The following is an 18693-nucleotide window of genomic DNA, read 5'->3' as shown; positions in this document are numbered from 1 at the left end:
AAATCATTGCAAGGAGTCAGACAGTTCATCCAACACTCCATAGAATAATAATAATGCATTGAATGGTGGTATCTACAGAAGTGTTTCTTGCTATTTGCCACAATTCAGCCCACATTTGTGTTTGTGTTTCAGCACATGAAGTATACAGTATATACTGGTAAACTATATGTGACAAATTGACTTATTATTATCTGGAAGTAGGAGCTCAAGGTCATACTGGCTGACCAGAGTATCAGAAGATCTCCTGTTAGGCCCCAGCCTGAGAAAATTCCCATTAGACCTTTCTTATTTCCGCCATAAACCTATAAAGCTACTCTATTGTGTGTCATTGTCTCCATCCACTTGTTGTGAGAATTAACCCTGGATGCCATGTTCCCTGGCCTTACAAGAACCAGTCAGATTCCACAAGAGCATGTTCCCTAACGTCATCCATCGAGCAACAGTGCAAGGTTATTACATTCATTTTGTACAGTAGCAGTAAAAGTAAGAAATGAATGAAAGGGTAAACAGAGTTTATGGATAAGTAAATGCAAGCAATATCTATTGGATGGAGTAGGAAGAGAAGTGAGAAAGGATTCAGGCAGAAGTAAGTGCCTGTTAGGTTGAAAATAGGTGAGGAACAGTATGTACTGGTGTTTCTCACACTGTTACAGCAGCTGCACTTCTGCGCGGAACCAATTTCTAAGACCCAGACCTGACCTGAACCCGCAACCTGCAGCCCATGTCCCGAACTGCAACCCGCATATTTACCCACTCTGATCCGCTACCTGACCCAGACCCGCAACATCATCAAAAGTGGGCGGGGACAGAAACAAGTTTTGTAAAACTTTAAAAGGAGTAAAATATAGACAATATTACATAAAATAATAAATTTAGATGAGACCCGCAACCCTGACCTGCAACCCGCAGACCCGCGGGTATACCCGCACCTGAAAATCCTCCCCGCATTCTGCAGGGTGCCGGCTTTTTTTGCAGGTACCCGACCCGCTGCAGGCCTCTAATTGCTGGTTCTTGATTGCAAATTTCATCAGATCAGAGTGTGCTCCATTTCAGCTATGCAGGTTACAATATTATCTTTGGAACAATGACAAATCTAATATATATTGTCTACAGACGCCTGTAATCTGCATACAAATGTGGAAGGCTGGGTGCATCAGTAAAAAAATACTGAGAACTGCTGGCAGGACTGATATCATGAAGAGGCAGGTGGGACTCCAGTCATGGGCACCATCAATTCTGGGAATATGTGACAGTCTCAAATTGCAGACAGCAAAGGTGCTGGGTTTTCCATGAGAATCTGCAGGGTTTGGGCAGGTCAGGATTTGTTTGGGCAAAATGAAACATGGCTTGGGCAGGAGGGGCATAGTCTGCCTTATTTTTTTAAACACAGGCCCCTAATCTTATATGGCAAAGCACCTTGTCAGGCAGAGTCCTAAGAACCCTTGAGTGGCCCTGCTAACTGATGGTGGCCCCCTGCTGGCATAAACAGTGGGACTTACAAGCACAAGTGCATTTCCCAATAGCAAAGCCCTGACTGGTTGCTGCTGGCAACTGTCCTTGAGCACTTTAACACCTGTGTTCATAAATCAGCCAAATGAACTTATACTGTAACAGCCCTGGCAAATGAAAACATCATCTCAGCTGACATCACATTCAGCTTTGGATACCTTAATTTCTTATTTTATAAGAGGCACTTTCATGTAAAAGCAGATGGTGTTCATACATTACAGCCAATGTATTAGGATCTACTGTAGATGATGGCAGTGCCTGATCAATGGATCCCAATGTCATACAGAACACAAGGAGCAAATGGCAAGTCACAATAGGAAGCTATTTCTATTGTACAAGGTACATTATAATCTGATGACAATGACAATTCATGTTTAACATTTAGAGATTGCTATGGATATATCCCCACAAAGTTACTGTTAACAGAAATTTCAGCTCCAATTATATAAATATATGATTAAGTGCTGAGTATAATAACATGCCGGCTTTAAAAAAAGGCAAATATGTAGGTATCTAAATTCTGATTGTCTCAAGCATGGTGATAAAAAAATATTCACAGTGCATATATTTCAAAATACACATGCTATATACTTGTGTACACGTCACTCTGATTCGCTGCCAATATGTTCTCATTCTAATTCAAACACTTTTTAAATGATGACATTATTTCTGCCCTTGGAGTAACTGAACTAGAGTCTCCAACCTATTTAGTCATTTGTATGTTACTGGTAATCAGATGAGAAGAGTCTTGTAACCCATTTCTAGGCCACAACTCATTTAAGTAACATTAAATGTGATGAATGATTGGGCCCTCTTATCCCCAGCTCTCTCAGTCTCCTTCCAAGGACTGTCAGTATCAGGAGAACAAGCAGAGCAGTGTAGATGGCCCTCACTAATATGGGTCACTTCTGTGCATGCCCCTTCGAGAATGCTCACCCCAGCTTGAGTGGCAGGTGCAGTGTGGACCTTATTGGCTGTCCTCTGCCGGAGTAACAGGCACCGGAATATTTTACGAAAGCCTTTGCGGAAATGCTTGGAAACCAGAGCATAGACCACAGGATTAACACAAGAATTGGCATAGGACACCAGGTGTGAGAGAATACGAAGAGCATATGTGAAGTTATTGAGGGGAAAGTATCCAAACCAGACACAAAGTATAACAAGGTGGTGAGGAAGCCAACACAAACAGAACAACACAGCGACAATAATAATCATACGCGTCACCCTCCTTTTAGCCCTCTTTGACATGTCCTCTATTGGGTCCACAGAAGTCCAGAGGTACCGGATTGTACGAGCATAGGTGAGGCTAAGTATGAGCACAGGGATGACATAGCTGAAGGAAAAAGTGCAAAGATCCATGGCCCTGCGGTAGGAATCCTGCCAAACAGGGTGGCATACAGTGAGGTTAGCCAGCTGGAACTCTTGGTAGTAGCTTAGGTAAGGGCCAGAGAAAACCAATGATAGGCTCCAAATAAGCGTAATGGCCAACAGTGCATTCTTTGGGGTGCGCAGCTCCCGGGAACGCAAAGGATAACGTATAGCAAGGTACCTAGAAGGTTAAAAAATGGGTTGTTATAACAACCACAATGATGCATGTATAAAGGCCGTATTATTATATTACTCTACTAGCCTCTACTCTGTGATAGATGATAGATAGATGATAGATTGATAGATGATAGATAGCTAGTAGATAGATAGATAGACAGACAGACAGACAGACAGACAGACAGACAGACAGACAGACAGACAGACAGACAGACAGATAGATAGATAGATAGATAGATAGATAGATAGATAGATGATAGATAGATGATAGATAAATAGATAGATAGATAGATAGATAGATAGATAGATAGATAGATAGATAATAGGTATATAGATTGATAGATAGATAATAGATAGATAGATAGATAGATAGATAGATAGATAGAAAATAGATATATAGATAGATAGATAGATAGATAGATAGATAGATAGATAGATAGATAGAAAATAGATATATAGATAGATAATAGATATATAGGTTGATAGTTAGATAGATAGATAGATAGATAGATAGATAGATAGATAGATAGAGAGATAGATAGATAATAGATAGATTGATAGATAGATAGATAGATAGATAGATGATAGATAGATGATAGATAGATAATAGATAGACAGATATATATATAGATAGATGATAGATAGAAAGATAGATAGATTGATAGATAGATAGATAGACGATAGATAGATAGATAGATAGATAGATAGATAGGTAGATAGATGATAGATAGATAGATAGATAGATAGATAATAGATATATAGATTGATAGATAGATAGATAGATAGATAGATAATAGATATACAGATAGATAGATAGATAGATAGATAGATAGATAGATAGATAGATAGATAGATAGATAATAGATATATAGATAGATAATAGATTTATAGATTGATAGATAGATAATAGATAGATAGATAGATAATAGATAGATAGATTATAGATAGATAATAGATATATAGATTGATAGATAGATAGATAGATAGATAGATAGATAGATAGATAGATAGATAGATAGATAGATAGATAGATAGATAATAGATATACAGATAGATAATAGATATATAGATAGATAGACATATAGATAGATAGATAGATAGATAGATAGATAGATAGATAATAGATAATAGATATATAGATTGATAGATAGATAGATAGATAGATAGATAGATAGATAGATGATAGATAGATAGATAGATAGATAGATATGATTAGATAGATAGATACATTGCATACATTGCCTCATCTCCCCAGGTAAGGCCACTCTAGTGTTTAAAGGTGTTTAAGCCTTCTTACCTGTCCAGGGAGACGGTGGTCAAGGTAAAACTAGAGGCATACATGGTGAGGTATATGAAGAGGTGTACTGCTTTGCACATAAAAGGTCCAAAGACCCAACTGTCCAGGGTATAGATGGTGGCTTGAAAGGGAACACAGAAAATGATGAAACACAAGTCAGCCACCCCTAAATTCAGGATGAAGAGGTTGGTTGTATTAATCACCTTTCCATTTCTCAGCAGCACTGCCAGTACCAGGCTGTTACCAACTGTGCCGACTAGGAAGATGAGCGAGTACAGCACAGGAATGAGCACGGATTCTGGGTGGCAGCTGTCTTGAGATGCCATCTGAATAGAGACGTTCATATTCACTCCACTTCTAATCCCAGAAAAGTGTTATGATAATCTAATGTTTGGGCAGAAAGAGTTGCGCTTGCATTTCCGCACATACCAGCCTGGGGTGCCACAAGATGTGATAACAAACAGTTTTTTTCTGCAATGCCAACATCAAGTGTATATGTGTTCTCTATCCACACTGTCCAATCAGTAGCAGAGATCACTTACTTGAGAAGATCTGTATTCAGTTTGTGTTTCTCTAATCAGTATAAGAGATCTTCAGTTGAAATAATAGCTTGTCTGGGCATTAGCTACTCATTTTCCCTTGTCCGAGGTTGGATAAATTAACTGGTTCCTTTTATCCAGACTCTCCTTCTATTCTGTGGTGGTAAAAACTTAATTCAGAATGGTGAGGTTCAGTGTCCGATGAGCTGCCACATAACACATCTCACTTTTATCTGATGAATTCCCAGGCAATCCTAGAAGCTTGAACTTGAGAGTTAATATTTTGAGTTACTAGGCAAGAACGTCGAAATCTGAAAGTATTGTCAACGTAGAAGAATGTCCTTTATCTGCTGAAAGTTACAGACAAGTTAAAATAACCAAAAAGTCTCCTTTTTCCCATGTCTGGTGAGAAATTTCTGGTTTGTTTAATCCGATATACTCTTGAAAAGTCTTATTCCACAACAGCTCTTCAGAATGAAAGCAGAGGGCTCATGAGCGTGCAGAGTTGAAGCATCCAGGCACTTGACTGTGCTGTTGTTCCGTCTATTATTCCGCCTGCTAACTCTCCCCTGCAGATTTACTGCTATATTTGATGATGGTTAATGTAGAACATTAACCACAGATAGTGTATATAGAAAGTTGAATCCCTTGGTTATCTTCATGCCAATTCTTTTTTCTGAGAATAAATAGATCAGAAGCATTGCGCTTCCAGGGAGATAAAAAGGAAAAAAAATAGAGATGGTGACCATAGTAACATACCCCATGGTCTATTCATCATTGTAGGCGTCACCGGGGAATGGGGGGAATAATAGAAGGCTGTGGAATTGTCAAAGACAAACTTGTGGATATAATCTGGTAGGCAAGGACAGGGTTTGTGTTAACATCAAGCAGACTGTACTATGTCCTTCATTAGTGCTTAACACTGGCATAACTATAGAGGGTGCAGGGGGGCTGTCTGCTTCTTCTATAACTTTAAAAATCCCCCCTTAAGGGCAAAGACACACGTGGAGATTAGTCGCCCAGGCAACAAATTGCCTCTTTTTTGGCCGGCTAATCTCCCCAAACTGCCTTCCCGCCGGCTACAATCGAAATCGGCGGCAGGAAGACACTTGGAGCTCTTTGTTTTCCGAAGTTGCCCAAAGTTGCCTCATGAGGAAACTTCGGACGACTTCGGAAAACTAAGTGCTCCGAGTGCCATCCCGCCGACGATTTAGATTCCAGCCGGCGGGAAGGCAGTTCAGGGAGATTAGTCGCCCAAAGAAGAGGAGATTTGTCGTCGGGCAACTAAATCTCCACGTGTGTCTCTGTCCTAATGGACCCTTTCTTACCTGAGCCCAGCACTGAGTAGTTATTATGCCAATGGTACCTAACATTCCAAATTAAAACAGTTTTACTTAAAGGTTAGCATAATCAGATCTTTGTTTGGGTGTGTTAGCCTGTGAAATGGACGGGGCGACATGGGTCCCAGAGCAGGAACTGTGGGGCTTAAAAGACCTGAGCAGCAAAGCAACATTGTTCATTATGTGTAACTGAGTGGTGGGGTACACATATAGAAACGGATCCGCACACACTCAAGTTTATGCAGTCGGGGAGTGGACCCCTTTTATTTTGCCACCAAACACATCAACGTTTCGGGGGGGGGACCCTCTTTTCATCAGGATGATGTGCGGTAGGAAAATTACATTGTAACTGAGTGGTGGGGCCAGGTTCACTTAACTTTTGCTCAGAAAATCTAATGTGACCAGCAAGGTAGCTTTTAAGTCCCAGCTAATTAATTAAGATACACTGTGACATAGACACTTGGTCAACTTTTGAACAAAAATTTCACCCACTTAATACTGAAAAGTTTTCTTTTAGCCAACTGCGACACTACTTACAATCAATATATAAACAACCTGTCTTGTCCCCTTGTTCTGGTTTTGAGACCTTATGGGGTAAATTTATCAAAGACTGAAGTTCCGCCACTAGAGTGAAATTCCTCAGCTCTCAATTCATTTCTATGGGATTTTGAAAGGCGTATTTATCAATGGGTGAAGTGAAAGTTCACCCTTTGATAAATACGCCTATAAAAATCCCATAGAAATGAATGGAGAGTGGCGGAATTTCACTCTAGTGGCGGAACTTTTAACTTCACTCTTTAATAAATATACCCCTATGTGTGTCTTTTCCTCACTCAAGAGGCTTAAAATCCTTATTGTATCAAGCCTTAATGTTAGCTGCCAATAATATTCCCCCATCATAGATAAAGTGCTGGGAACGGGAATTAAATACTAAACTCTTGACCCAAAAACTTGGGAAAGTATTTGGGATAGAACAGACTAATGTTCTATCAATTTAGGCCAGGTAGAAAGTTCTTACAAAGTTTTAACTCAATGGTACCTAGTCACAAAACGTGTTCATAGAATGTTTCCATCCTAATCCCCTGTCTGTTATTTATGAGCCTTTAAAGGGCATAAATATTATTCCCAACCAAAGGTGCAGGCTAATACAGCCCGCACTCCTGTTAAGGGCAACAGTAGTTTTTTTTTAATTGTCCCCACCAGCGCTAGGCCACCCGCAGAGGAAGGGATCTCTCCCAGTACGAGTGGCCATGTTGGGGCACACGCACGTAATGAGCAAAAGCGGTGACTTGCTCATTATGCACATACATATGCATGACGTCAGAAGCGCATTTGTGCATGCACTCTGGCTGCATGGCACTACTGTTACCCCAACCAGAGTGCACGTTCTATTAGCCTGCACCTTTGGTTGGGGATAATATTTTTGCTCACCAATTATATAGTATTTGAACAATTAATTGTCTTAAAGCACCTGCAGGTTAATGTAATGTATCAATCAAAATAGCAATTGTGGTGTTACGAAGTAGGATACATTATAGCTGTAGTATTCCCTCTGCAACCCACAAGTTAACCAGTTCAGATGCCAGACAATAATTAAAATAACAAAACTTGACTTTTAATTAGATTGCACTTAAAAAAACATGCTGCCAGATGTACAAGACCCACTACTAGCGCTTCTCAATAGTAGTGCTGGACCATGTCCATAAAATCACATATATATTAAAAACACATAGCGTGGATCCGTGGGAAATCTGTAACCTGATAGCGTCTCAGTTACAGATATAATAAATAGTATGAGTGTCATGTGGAAATGTTCGTCCCTCCCTTTTATATACTCCCTTTTGGGTCACCCCTTCTCAGGATAAAGGAAATAACGGGAGCTACCAACACCACCAAGAGTTAATTTTCTCAAAACAAGTTACAGATTTCCCACGGATCCACGCTATGTGTTTTTAATATATATGTGATTTTATGGACATATGGACTTTTGAGGGTCGTGCTTAGTGAACAAGCGCCTGCTGAACTCTAGACTGAATGCTTTAATAGTTAGTTGCTGAATTGGGAACAACTGTAATACATGTACCCCCTCCCCCCTGTCATTTCTCAATTTCTATATGGCAAATGAACTAACAGGCACAACTCTTTGCACATAAGGGCAGAGACACAAGTGGAGAGTTGGGGAGACTTAGTCGCTCTGCAACAAATCACCTCTTCTGCGAGCGACTAATCTCCCTGAACTGCCTTCCCGTCTGAGATTTTGATTTGCCTGAAGTTGCCTCAAGAGGGAACTTCGGGCGACTTCGGAAAACGAAGTGGTCCTAGTGCCATCCCGCCGTCAATTTAGATTGTAGCCAGCGGGAAGGCAGTTCGCAAAGATCAGTCGCCCGAAGAAGAGGCGAATAGTCGCCAGGCGACTATTCTCCCTGAATATCCACATTTGTCTCGGACCTAACAGAAATGGAGAACAAATTGCTTAGCCCAAGAGTCTGTATTTTTGGCCCCAGAGCCCCAGCAAGATCAAAGTTATTTTTCTTAATTGTGGTATGAGGCATGCTAACACATTTTTACTTGTGTAAATATCAAGCAGCACTGTAATGTGTCTCAGTTTTTGACTGCTTTAGGTGTGTAATGGCTACCCTATCATTTTTAAGGATGCCACTTCTTGCTTGTGCTAAAATATTCTGTGCCTCTTCTTCTTCTTCCACCCCTTGTATATAATCCAGCTGCAGAAAAACAACCCTGTTATTTTCCCCTTTTGAGTCTGGCCACTTGTGTAATATTCATGGGATTTTAGTAAGAGAGTCGAATGCAGCCTCCAAATTTTCCTACAGAAGGACATGTAACCAAGAAAGCAGGGGCTTTTACATTGTCTATTTATGATTCCCTCTATAATTCTGACTGCCCTGCTTTAGTGTGACCTACACTGGCATGTTCACATGTACAATCCCTTTAGGTATCACAACAACAATACTCATAGATTCTTTGATATGGAGTATACTAAATGATTTCTGAACCATATTCTCCTCACTGCCAATAAGACTGCACTATTCTATGAGCAGAGCCCACTTGTCATATGTCTCTACGGAATAATGTCAGAATAAAATATTCCTTCACTGCACCACAGCAAAGAATATTTGACAAAATTGCCACTGGCTTTATGGTTGGGCTAGCCAAGATGGTGATGTGGTGCTTCTACAGTTGTAGCCTGGGCCAACCACTTATAATCAATACAAGACGTAATACATGCCAAATAGAGCTCACAGACCAACTTATGACACAAACGAACAGAAGAAACTGTAAAGCACATAATTCTGGAACTGCTTTTAAACCAAACCAGCTATTGTTTCATAGGCATCCATGTATAACAGACGTAGGTCTCTCTTTTCTGTGTTCTTTATGGAGTATAGTTTTCATAGCCGTAAACATTGACAGCAATTCTTCCTGTCCATCAGATGCTTAAAGGAACAGTTCAGTGTAAAAGTAAAAACTGGGTAAATAGATATGCTGTGCTAAATAAAAAAATGTTTCTAATATAGTACTTTCAAAAAACAACTGAAGTGTGAGTCAGGTGTCCTGATAGCCAGAACACCTGTCCTACAACTCCCAGCAACCCAGTTCAGACCGCCATCAACAGTGCTAGTGATAGCTTAACACCAGTTCCCCATAGCTTAAAACATAACTTTTAATAACTTAATAGTTAAAAACCACACACACCCTTAGTGTGCCAAGCTTCCCACGACCAAACAAACCCACTGCGTTAACTACGTCAGTGCTGGACAGTGTCCTTAAAAAACATTAAATAAAATTGCCCAGGTGGACGAGTGGATGGTCTCGTGCCAACTTGCAGCGTGACCAATTACACCAAAGTGTTCCTAAAAGGAAAGTCTACCCCATTCAGGACAGTAACCCCCTCCCTTCCATTTTTCCAGGAGTACCTGCCTATCTACGTAGGGAGCGGTCAGAGCTACTCTCACCACCGTCCACCTATGCTGCCCTACGCGTTTCACCGACTCAGCGGCTTCTTCAGGGCATAGGTGGCACGTGGTCGTGGTCCACAGGTTTAAATAGCCATAATTGGTACCGCGCGGCCGCGCGTTTCCGGTAATATGTCACTTCCGGTTTTGCGGTTCAGCGTGATTGCGCCTGCGTGTTTTCTTTTTGAGATTCTAGCGCGATTGCGCCTGCGTGTTTTCCTTTGGCGAATAACGCTTAGGCTTGATTGTGACTGTGCATAACCTAGTGTCACTTGTGATAATACTTATGCCCTATATTTAGGATTGTTATACCATTAGGTCCTAATTAGTTTAGCTTTTCACTTGGTAGTTTTAAAGATGAATATTCTGTTCCTTATCAATAACAGGCTGCTTCTATCATTTAGTGTTTTAAATCATAAATTATAAATTATATTTATAGAGGCTGTTTATTAACCCTATCTGTACCAAACACACTATGTAAGCGATGAAGTGCCCTATAAAAATGGGGAAAATGCGAACCCCTCATTGAGTCCCACTGGAGATCTACTATTCATTGCATAAATCCACCTAGCCTCAGTTTGTAGCAACTTCTTGTTAACATCGCCCACCCTCGAAGTTTGATTCAACTATTCCACCGCCATGAACTTCATTGCACTTATATTGCCATTATGATATTCATTAATATGGACTGCTACTGAAGTGTTACGTTTATGTTTAACATCCCCTACATGTTCTTGAATTCTTCTACGAAATTCACGTAACGTTTTGCCCACATAGAGTTTTCCACATATACATTGCATGATATACACTATGCATGTGCTTTTACAATTCAGGTAGTTCTTAAGTTTGTACTCGATATTATCCCTTGTTAGAGTTATTGTGGACATTCTTTCCACTAGTGGGCATGCTATACAATTTCCACACTTATAGCATCCTGTTATTTTAGATGTTAGCCATGTAGGTTTGGCAGAACATGTGTAATGGCTATGGGTTAATTTGTCATGTAAATTTTTACTTCTCCTGTATGTGATGAATGGATTCATTCCAATTACTTTGCTCAGCTGGTGATCCTGGTGCAATATATGCCAATGTTTTTTAATGATTTTAGTGATCTCTTTATGTTCAGCATTGTAATCGCCAATGAGCCTGAATACTTTTTTATCTTCCCCCATGTCTTGTCTCCTATTTTTCTTGACAACTAACAGATCTTGTCTATCGGTGTCTAAAGCCCTTTTATAGGCTTTTTTTTTTTTTGCTACAAACTGAGGCTAGGTGGATTTATGCAATGAATAGTAGATCTCCAGTGGGACTCAATGAGGGGTTCACATTTTCCCCATTTTTATAGGGCACTTCATCGCTTACATAATGTGTTTGGTACAGATAGGGTTAATAAACAGCCTCTATAAATATAATTTATAATTTATGATTTAAAACACTAAATGATAGAAGCAGCCTGTTATTGATAAGGAACAGAATATTCATCTTTAAAACTACCAAGTGAAAAGCTACACTAATTAGGACCTAATGGTATAACAATCCTAAATATAGGGCATAAGTATTATCACAAGTGACACTAGGTTATGCACAGTCACAATCAATCCTAAGCGTTATTCGCCAAAGGAAAACACGCAGGCGCAATCGCGCTAGAATCTCAAAAAGAAAACACGCAGGCGCAATCACGCTGAACCGCAGAACCGGAAGTGACGTATTACTGGAAACGCGCGGCCGCGCGGTACCAATTATGGCTATTTAAACCTGTGGACCACGACCACGCGCCACCTAACACCCTGAAGAAGCCGCTGAGTCGGTGAAACGCGTAGGGCAGCATAGGTGGACAATGGTGAGAGTAGCTCTGACCGCTCCTTACGTAGATAGGCAGGTACTCCTGGAAAAATGGAAGGGAGGGGGTTACTGTCCTGAATGGGGTAGACTTTCCTTTTAGGAACACTTTGGTGTAATTGGTCACGCTGCAAGTTGGCACGAGACCATCCACTCGTCCACCTGGGCAATTTTATTTAATGTTTTTTAAGGACACTGTCCAGCACTGACGTAGTTAACGCAGTGGGTTTGTTTGGTCGTGGGAAGCTTGGCACACTAAGGGTGTGTGTGGTTTTTAACTATTAAGTTATTAAAAGTTATGTTTTAAGCTATGGGGAACTGGTGTTAAGCTATCACTAGCACTGTTGATGGCGGTCTGAACTGGGTTGCTGGGAGTTGTAGGACAGGTGTTCTGGCTATCAGGACACCTGACTCACACTTCAGTTGTTTTTTTAATGTGATATATTGTATTCAACCTTGCAGACCAGCCACCAAGCAAACACTGGAGCGTAGTGGATGCTGAATTGAACAATTAATATAGTACTTTCTAACACTTTCATTTTTTGGTGTTACTGTTTCTTTAAAGTCAGAGTGAGCTGAAAAGCAGGAAGTAATGGTCTGTTCTGTTAGACATCCAGTCACTCCAGCCTTTATACATTACATTTTTGGCTAACTAACTATATTAGAAACATTTTTTTATTTTGCACAGCCTATCTATTTATACAGTTTTTATTTTTACACTGAACAATTCCTTTAAAGGAGAACTAAACCCTAAAAATAAATGTGGCCAAAAATGCCATATTTCATATACTGCACTTCTTGCACCAGCCTAAAGCTTGTCAATAGCAGCAATGATCCAGGACTTCAAACTTGTCACAGGGGGTCACCATCTTGGAAAGTCATGTGGGCGACACTCACATGCTCTGAGCAGCTGTTGAGAAGCTAAGCTTCGGGGTCGTCACTAATTATCAAGCAGAAAACGAGGTTGGTCTGTAATATAAGCTGATGCTACAGGGCTGATTATTAAATTCTGATGCTAATTGCACTGGTTTCTGTGCTGCCATGTAATAATTATCTGTATTAATTACTAATCAGCCTTATACTGTGACATTTCTATTCTATGTGTACTGTATATTGTGAGTGGGTCACTAAGCTCAGTAAGTGACAGCAGCACAGAGCATGTGTAGTGAATCAGCAGAAAAGAAGATGGGGAGCTACTGGGGAATCTTTGGAGACACAGATCTTTACTGCTAAAGGGCTTTGGTTGTCTGGGGCAGGTACAGAAGCCCAAAACATAATGTACGACATTTCTAGCCTACTTCTTTAGTTTAACTATCCTTGTCCTTTAAGGACAGTGCACTACTGCTCTGCTTGAAACTCTGGAGAAGACAAAGAAGTGAGTGCTTCAGGAAAAAAGTGTCAGGGCTGTGGTAAAATAAAATTAAACTTTAAATACTTGACTTGAAGTGTCTCTACATAGTTGATGGATCACATCTGCTCTAATTACACTCTCCTGCATCCCCTCCAATAACACTGCCCCCCAAGTATTCATTATTTGGGGGCAGAGGTTGGATGCATGGTACCTGCCTAAAAACACTGTACCTGTGCTTAATGTATATGTTCATACTGCCTCTTGCTGGCCATGCATTGAGTTAGCTCAAATGACATTAAAGTGTAGCCCTAGGGTGGCACACTTAACAAACTTGGCAGGTGGACTAGTGTTTGACCAGACTCTAAAATATTACATTGGCAAAACAGCTATGATCTAACAAAAGTACAGTACCGTATATGGAACACATTAATGTAGCATTAAGCTGAGCTATAAATAAAGTTATACATTCATACCAAGGGCATTAATAGTCCCACTTGGGCATAGAAACACAGTGCATCTAAAGAGCGATCAATCAGCAATAAACATCAGATGTTCCTTGGTTAGTTCCCTGCATTAACAGTAATACAAGTACCAGCACATTTCCCATTACATCTATCAAAAGAAACAGGCATCTTGCTTTATGTTGGAATTGGCTCTCTCGAGCTTCTGCCTTGCACGTCTGTTATTCTAATGAAAATGTACAGATGGCTATCTTGGATACTGTAGCAAATAGGAAATTAAATGGATTGCAGTTAATGGGAAATTTCATTTTCATGCCACTGTGGAATACAACATTGGTGCTTGATAATAAATTTATAATAATACAATCCGGTAATAGAATGAGGGTTTGGTGCCAGATAATGAAATATATCCACAGACTTATAGTTTTCATAGTTATTCCCTAGATCAGGGCCCCCAATTTTTTTTTAACCTGTGAGTCACATTTAAAGGTAAAAAAGCTGGAGAGCAACATAAGCATGTAGATTATTCCTGGGGTGCCAAATAAGGGTTGTGATTGGCTATTGGCTAAGTGGAGCAGAATGGGACTTGAAGCCGAATGGCAGCCGAAGTGAAAGCTGCAGAAAAGAGCCGAAGCTGCTGTCGCCTTGAAGGAAGAAGACTGTCTGCCAAATTTTTAAATTTGAAATATTTCACTGAACTCCAATGTTTATATATATATATATATATATATATATATATATATATATATATATATATATATATATATATATCCTTGGCCACCATTTTTTTATAACTTTTATGGGGAGAGCCCTGACCACCAATGGTTTTCTTTCTACTTTAATGGGGGACCCTGGCCACCAATGATTAACCACCAATTTTTTTTAACTTGGGGGGGGGGGCTGGCCACCAATGTACATATTTATATATGGACTGCTTTGATATTTTTGCCAGTCCTGCATTTTACTCTCAAGTAAAGTTTCCAAGCTGAGGGGGGTTACTAAACAAAAGATGGAAAGTCAGACCCCTGAAACTATAGCAGGGTGACTGTTACACCAATTATTCTATATTTCTGTAACTATGTTATATGCTAAGGGACTAAGCCTAAAGGCAAGTTAGGGTGAGATTTGGGGTGATGCTTATTTGTGCCCTGGGTACCCCTGGAACTATAACAGGGTGACTGTTAACCCAATGTTTCTATATTGTTGTAACCTTGTTATGACCTAAGAAGTCCCAGCCTGAAGACCATTTAATGTGAGTATTAGGGTGAGTGCTTACTATTTACTAGTGCTTTGGGGTAAGTGCTAAGTACAGACTTTGGGATAACAAAAAACTTTGGAGCAATTTATATAATTGTGGAGCACAATTTTTTTTGGAGTCGTAACCGATATACATTATTTTTGCACTGGCTGTGAGAAGCTTAACTGCTTTTATGGTACATATACCTGTCTTATGTTACATTTTGGGGGTTATTTACTAAAATCCAAATATTTCTCATTATTTTATTAAAACCACTTCTACCAAACTCCCATCCACATTTTTACCTTACTTATCAATAAAGTAACTCAAAAAAAATTTGGTGTGGGAAAAGACTTGTTAAATCGTGACAAAAATCCGACTCATACAGTTTTTTTGGATTATTGCCCGAAAACCACATATTATTTGGATTATCGTATGAAACCCAGCGCAGATCATGACATTTGCCATTGACTTCTACATGACCTCAGCAGGTTTGAAATGGAGTACTTTTTTTATTTTAGCCTTGTAACAGCATAGGGGTTTAATAAGTCCCAAAAATTTCTACAAAAAAAAATTATGTTTTCCCTTTAAAACGCAGAGAAGAAAATTTCGGACTTTAGTAAATAACCCCCTTCATGTCACTAAAAATCTCATCCTTTATGAAAGGGAATGCAAGTGATAGATGTGATGTGAGTTCATATGAAGCAATTTCCCCAGCTCCAGTAAATGTTGGATCTAAATTACTGTAGTGCTTTGCGAGGGCAATTCATTTCCCGGAGTACACTAGTCTACTTACAGAAATCAGTCGTTTGTATGAAAAACCATTTTTCTCAGAAAAATTACATGAGCCATTATTCCTTTCTGATAAATCCAAAATGCAGTGAGGTTAGTGAGATACAGGTAAATAACTGTAATAGAAAACACACAGCCCTGATTAAAGTTATACTGCACCCTTTTTACTACAGCCTAAAGCTATTAAATATAATTGCTAAAAGCAGGTTAAAATCTTCTCCTACAATAGCTACAGTATATTAACCAACCAGCTCTTTACTTTGTCTGTACCCTCTATTTCCAAGCTGGCCATAAATGCCCAGATATCATTGGCCATGTTTGCCCAGTCTAACATCTGTGCATGCATACAAGGTCCGGCCACATTTCCTCTTCAGTTCCTGCAGCTCTGGTCTTTTGTGCTGTGAGCCATATCAAAATGGAACAATGAGGGGCACATTTACTTAGGGTCGAATATCGAGGGTTAATTAACCCTCAAAATTCGACTGCCGAATTAAAATCCTTCGAATATCGAAGTTGAAGGATTTTGCGCAATTCGTTCGATCGAAGGAATAATCGTTCGATTGAACGATTAAATCCTTAGAATCGAACGATTCGAAGGATTTTAATCCATCGATCCAAGGATTATCCTTCGATCAGAAAAGTGTTAGCAAGCCTATGAGGACCTTCCCCATAGGCTAACATTGGCCTCGGTAGGTTTTAGGTGGCGAACTAGGGGGGGTCGAAGAAATTTTTAAAGAGACAGTATTTGATTATTGAATGGTCGAATATTCGAACGATTTTTAGTTCGATTCGAAGTCAAAGGTCGTAGTCGAAGGTCGAAGTAGCCAATTTGATGGTCGAAGTAGCCAAAAAAAACATTTTGAAAATCGAATTTTTTTTCCCTCTATTTTCCTCTATTCCTTCACTCGAGCTTAGTGAATGGGCCCCTGAGTGTTTGCCACTTATGTATATGACCAATTAAATGGTATCCATTTGTTCAATGGATACCAAAAAGGACTGGCAGTTCCTTGATTCCCATAACTTTCTGCTCCTCTCAAAGTATTTACAGTAAATCCCTCTGCATCCTCTCAGCCCCCACAACTTTCTTTCTATCATTCTAACCCTAAATTCCACACTCTTTTTTTCTACCAATTACCACTTTCATGTTTCCATTCCATCACCCGCAGCTCCCAAGGCCAGATCTAGGAATAGGCAAAAGAAGAATGCCTCGAGTGTAACATTGGGGGTTACAAGTAGAGGGGGGAGCTCCAGTGTGTGTGAGTGAATGAATATGTATTGATCTACATTTGTTTGAATCAAAAATACCTCAATAGTTTTACTACACAATCCAGAATGCTCGAGACCTGGGATTTTCCGGATAATGGATCTTTCCGTAATTTGGATCTTCATACTTTAAGTCTACTAGAAAATCATGTAAACATTCAATATAATAATCAGATAAGGATTAATTATATCTTAATTGGGATCAAATACAAGCCACTGTTTTAATAGCATGAAGAAAAAGGAAATCATTTTTTAAAAATTGGATTATTTGATTATAATGGAGTCTATGGGTGACAAACTTTCCATAATTCAGAGCTTTCTGGATAACGGGTTTACGGATAGTGGATCCCATATCTGTATTAACAGAAAACTTACCTCAGGGCGAAGTGAATAACGCTGGCGAAAATCGCCAACGTCACATAATTGTGGGACTTCGCTAAATTCGCTAGCGAAGGAGATAGACTCTAGCGCTACTTCGCACTCTAACACCAGGCAAATTTTCACTCTGGCGAATGGACATAACTACGCAAATTCACTACGATTTTACTGAACGTTACATCTTGCGCCAGACTTGCCTTCGCCACCTCAGACCAGGCGAAGTGCAATAGAGTAAATAGTAGTTCCTCAAAAAAAAAATTGAAAAAAAACACTGGCGACTTTTCAGTTTTTCAGGTTAATAGGCTGCAAAAGATCGTAATTTTTTTTTAAGGTACCCGGCTTACCCCCTACAATTCTTAACATAAACTATACACTGGGCTCATGTGTAGGGCAATATAACAACTCTATTTTATTATATTAAGGTTCCCTGGGCTTGTGTAGTTTAATGTATTTGCTGCAACATATACGTCCATTGTAATTTAACTTCCTGCCATATGCAAATTAGCCAACGCTAGCGCAACTTTGCTTTAGTTGCCGAATTAATGCTAGCGAAACTTCGCCATCGTTCTGCGCCCTGGACGCAAGTTCGCATTTTAGTGAATTAGCGTTGTCCCGGTGAATTTTCGCCTGGCGAAGTGTGGCGATGTGAGTGAAGCTGTCGCTGGTGAATTTCCAGAAGTTAGTGAATTTGCCTGTGTATGTTCTATTTAATACGCTGCTTTTCATCAGCCCAGTTGCTCTGAAGTGCAACGCTCCTCTTGTCCAGAAATGAACCATATGGTCCGTCATCTGAAATAAGTAATTTTATTGAAGAACATATGATATCCATGCGTGTTTAATATAGACATTGTGAAATGTTAACCTGTTGTGGTGCAGTGAATTGGAAAATAAGGCCACTAGACAGAAGCTTTTTCTTACAGAAAATAAAATTTATGTTAGTGTCCCATTTTCTGATATCTAAGCATTAAAGCCAGCATTTATTTGCCACAAAGCTAAGGGCTCCACACCACCTATAATTGTTTTCCTCACAAGCTGTTTCATGTGCAGAAAAACAAGTGCCTTTTATTGATCGCACAGAGGCAAGATGGTACCTGTTGTTTATTACAGTCCTTTCAGTAGCGCAGGTTAAAGCTTCCTGGGATTATCTATTAAAGGGGACAGCATTCAA

The 18693-nt window shown here is 39.7% G+C and overlaps 1 protein-coding gene across 1 annotated transcript; it reads right to left on the bottom strand.

The window, feature by feature from the left end:
- Positions 1-1510: 1510 nt before the first annotated feature.
- On the bottom strand, positions 1511-5702 carry galr2.S (galanin receptor 2 S homeolog). The gene is made up of 2 exons (XM_018237853.2): positions 4352-5702; positions 1511-3058 (listed from the first exon to the last, which is right to left on the bottom strand). Exons 1-2 carry the CDS (start codon positions 4693-4695, stop codon positions 2287-2289), a joined length of 1116 nt encoding a protein of 371 aa, XP_018093342.1. The 5' UTR covers positions 4696-5702; the 3' UTR covers positions 1511-2286.
- Positions 5703-18693: the final 12991 nt, after the last annotated feature.

This window comes from Xenopus laevis, chromosome 9_10S, assembly GCF_017654675.1.
Source record: "Xenopus laevis strain J_2021 chromosome 9_10S, Xenopus_laevis_v10.1, whole genome shotgun sequence".
NCBI classification, from domain to species: domain Eukaryota; kingdom Metazoa; phylum Chordata; class Amphibia; order Anura; family Pipidae; genus Xenopus; species Xenopus laevis.
The sequence above is the reverse complement of the archived record's forward strand: the minus strand, read 5'-3'. Positions and strand labels throughout refer to the sequence as shown.

Coding starts and splice junctions, on each gene's coding strand:
- galr2.S (XM_018237853.2), bottom strand. CDS start 4,695: ATGAACGTCTCTATTCAGATGGCATCTCAAGACAGCTGCCACCCAGAA. Junction 3,059..4,351: donor ACCACCGTCTCCCTGGACAG/GTAAGAAGGCTT, acceptor TTAACCTTCTAG/GTACCTTGCTATACGTTATC.